General features: G+C 52.2%; 1 protein-coding gene across 1 annotated transcript in view; it reads right to left on the reverse strand.

The window, feature by feature from the left end:
* Window positions 1-2,397: 2,397 nt before the first annotated feature.
* The window catches only part of BGLAP (bone gamma-carboxyglutamate protein), a 2,394-nt gene continuing 1,625 nt past the window's right edge, over window positions 2,398-3,166 (reverse strand). The window contains exon 3 of the mRNA XM_015826783.1: window positions 2,398-2,599. Within this exon, the coding sequence (XP_015682269.1) occupies window positions 2,449-2,599 (151 nt within the window). The 3' untranslated portion in view covers window positions 2,398-2,448. The remainder of the gene's footprint in view (window positions 2,600-3,166) is intronic.

Genomic DNA, 3,166 nt, shown 5'->3' on the forward strand with positions numbered 1-3,166 from the left:
CTCCTCCTCCTCCTCCTCCTCCTCCTCCTCCTCCTCCTCCTTCCTCTCCTCTGTTTTAGAAAAGCAGCAAATCTCAGTTCTAGAACTTGGTATACAAGGCAAAATCTGTAGTCAGCATCGGATAGGGGTTGCCACAAAGAAGAGGGGGTCAACCTACTTTCCAAAGCACCAGTAGGCAAGTCAAGAAACAATGGATGGAAACTAAGCAAAGAGAGAAGCAACTTGGAATTAAGGAGAAACTTCCTGACAGTGAGGACAATTAACCAGTGGAACAGCTTGCCACCAGAAATCGTGGGCGCTCCATCGCTGGAGGTTTTCAAGAAGAGACTGGACGGCCATTTGTCTGAAATGTTAAGAGGGTCTCCTCCCTGAGCGGGGGGCTGGACCAGAAGGTTTCTTCCAACTCTGTTATTCTGTTCTGTTATCTTAGATTTCCAAGTTCCTCTTGTTTAGAAATGTTAGCGGTCTAATAAAGGGTCTTCCCTGCCCAATTTCCTGCTGTAGCAGAAGAACAGCAAGTGTCCAACTATTTTGGAAGTCACGATAGAAGGTCAGCTGCCGAATCTCAGTTAAAGCTGGCGTAGCATTTGCAGTCAATAGAAAGGAGCAGCCTCTGAAGCGTTCAGAAGTTCCCTCCACCCTGTTTGTGGAAAAGTTCAAAGCAGCCAGTGAAAGATGCTTGTTGTCTTACAGTCTGCACAATGACAGGTGGGGTTATCTTGTGTTAGAGGGCTTTGCAAGTGGATTCTTCCACCCTTCAGCTAGCAGGTCATCTCAGCCATCAGAATCCGTTTTTGCACAATACTTCGCCTAATTGGCTTTTGTGTCTTGGTTTTAGTGCATTACAAAGAGTCCTTGATTTACAGCTGTAATTCAGTCTGGAACTTGTTGTAAGTCGTGCTGGTCATTAAGCAGGTCATCACCACCTGACTGCACCTAATTTTATGACTTTTTTTTTGCAGCAGTTATTAAATAAATGGCCATGGTCATTAAGTGAATGCAGCAGTCATTAAGCGAACCCATTGTCTGTTGTGGGCATTTTTTTGGCAGAAATCAGAAGTAAAGCCAGTTTTACAGGGAACAAATGTCGTAAATTGCCATCAGATGACCAGGGGACACTGTAAATGGCCATAAATGGGCACCTTTTGCCGGTGCCCAAAATGTGATCACATGACTGTGGGGGAGGGGCATTGGGATTTGAAATCCAGGTCCTAAGTAGCCCAGGAGGGGTCCGTCGTAACTTTGAACAGTTGCTTCCACAAGTGGCTGTAAGTCAAGGACTACCTGTATTAGCGTTTGAGCAAGCGGCCCGGGGCTCCGTGGGTTCCTTAGCTCTGTGCCTGCCGGTGACCCCCTTGACATGGTAGGGAAGTCCCCCCGATGCCCAGCTTTCTTTGCGGGAAGAGGGGACGGAATGTGAGGACCTCAAATGCCCACTGCTGCCTACATGGTGACTGCAGCCCTGAGACCAGAAGACGCGTAGCCATCAGACGGAGAGAAGCAACCTGGAACTCAGGAGGAATTTCCTGGCAGTGAGAACAATTAATCAGCAAAACAACTTCCCTCCAGAGGTTGTGGGTGCTCCATCCCTGGAGGCTTTTAAGAAGAGATTTGCCCGGAAGGGTCTAGGGCAGACATGTCAAACTCGTCACGTCACGTGACGTCGCGCAACATAATGGAGCTTTTTCCCCATTGCCGGCAATGGGGTGGGCACGGTTTTCTGGTGATGCGTCCAGCCTGTGGGCCGCCAGTGGACACCTCTGGTCTAGGGTTTCCTGTTTGAGCAGGGGGATGGACTAGAAGACCTCCAAGGTCCCTTCCATCTCTGTTATTCCGTTAAGAACTGCAGTGTCTGGAAGCCAAGATCGCCCTACTTTGGCCATGTCATGAGAGCTGACTCACTCGAAAAGTCCATTGTGATGGGAGGAGAAGAGCCCCCCCCAATACCCTCTGGCTGGACACTATAAAGGACGGCCCCATGATGACCAGGGCAGATCTGGAGGAGGCGATGTGAGGCAGAGGGGCTCGGAGAGGGCTGATCCACAGAGTGGCCGCAGGCCGGACACGACCAAATGGCTGACAACGAACGACAGAAAGAAGGCATTCGAGATTTCTCTGGGGAGGTGGGCTTTTAGGCTTGTGGGTCTCGGAGGTCGTCACACTTTCCTCATTTGAGGTGGCTGTAAAGGGCGGAAAGGCAGAGGAACCCCCCTCATGGGGAGCCATTGGGTGACACCCCCTCTCCGCCACAGAAAAGTCCAGTGAAATAACCTGCAGCAGTTCCTGGTTTTTTTCCCTTTATTTTTTTCTAGAACATAAAGTACAAATTTCCCCAAGCCTCTTACAGAGAGAGCAAAGTTACAAGCAGCTTCAACTGGGCGGGGGAAGGGAAGGGAGGGGTCACCTGCCCCAGTCCTCCGGGGGGCTGCAGAACCGCCGGGGGGGGGGCTAGATGGGCCCGTAGAACTGCCGATAAGCTTCCTGGAAGCCGATCTGGTCGGCCAACTCGTCACAGCCGGGGCTGAGCTCGCAGACCTCCCGCTGGGCCTCGAAGGGGTTCACGGCCACTTGGGGGGCAGCCCCGGCAGCATCGTAGCCACTGCGGAGGAAGCAATAGGGGAGGGCGATTAGGGGGGGCCTTGGAGGGCTTCGCTGGGACAGGGCTTGGTCACCCTGTGGTGGAAGGCGGGGAGGTGAGCAACCGAGTGGGAGCCCCCCCAGTGGGGGACGGAGGCGAGGGGCCTATTGACGGGAGAGCCCCTTTGTGCCCCCCCCCAGCTGCTTCCTCTGCTTAGGGGGTCTGTGATATGACTCCTAAGAGCAGAGTTCCTCAAGCGTGGCAACTTTAAGAAGTGTGGACTCCAATTCCCAGAATTAAAGTTGCCAAGTTTGGGGAAGACTGCCCAAGAGCCTTCCTTGGGGCCAGCCCGGCCGTCTGCCCCACTGCCTTCCCTCTCTTCTCCAGCTCATCTCTGGCTCCAATCCTCCATCTTTCTCCCCTAATATCTTCATCACTGGAGGCTTTTAAGAAGAGACTAGACAGTCACCTGTCTGAAGTGGCATGGGGTCTCCTGCTTGAGCAGGGGGTTGGACTAGAAGATCTCCAAGGTCCCTTCCATGTTTTATGAGATGGATAGGATATATACATAGATAAGATAGATGATAA

The sequence above is a fragment of the Protobothrops mucrosquamatus genome, unplaced genomic scaffold (assembly GCF_001527695.2).
Source record: "Protobothrops mucrosquamatus isolate PMUCROS unplaced genomic scaffold, P.Mucros_1.0 scaffold3301, whole genome shotgun sequence".
NCBI lineage: Eukaryota > Metazoa > Chordata > Lepidosauria > Squamata > Viperidae > Protobothrops > Protobothrops mucrosquamatus.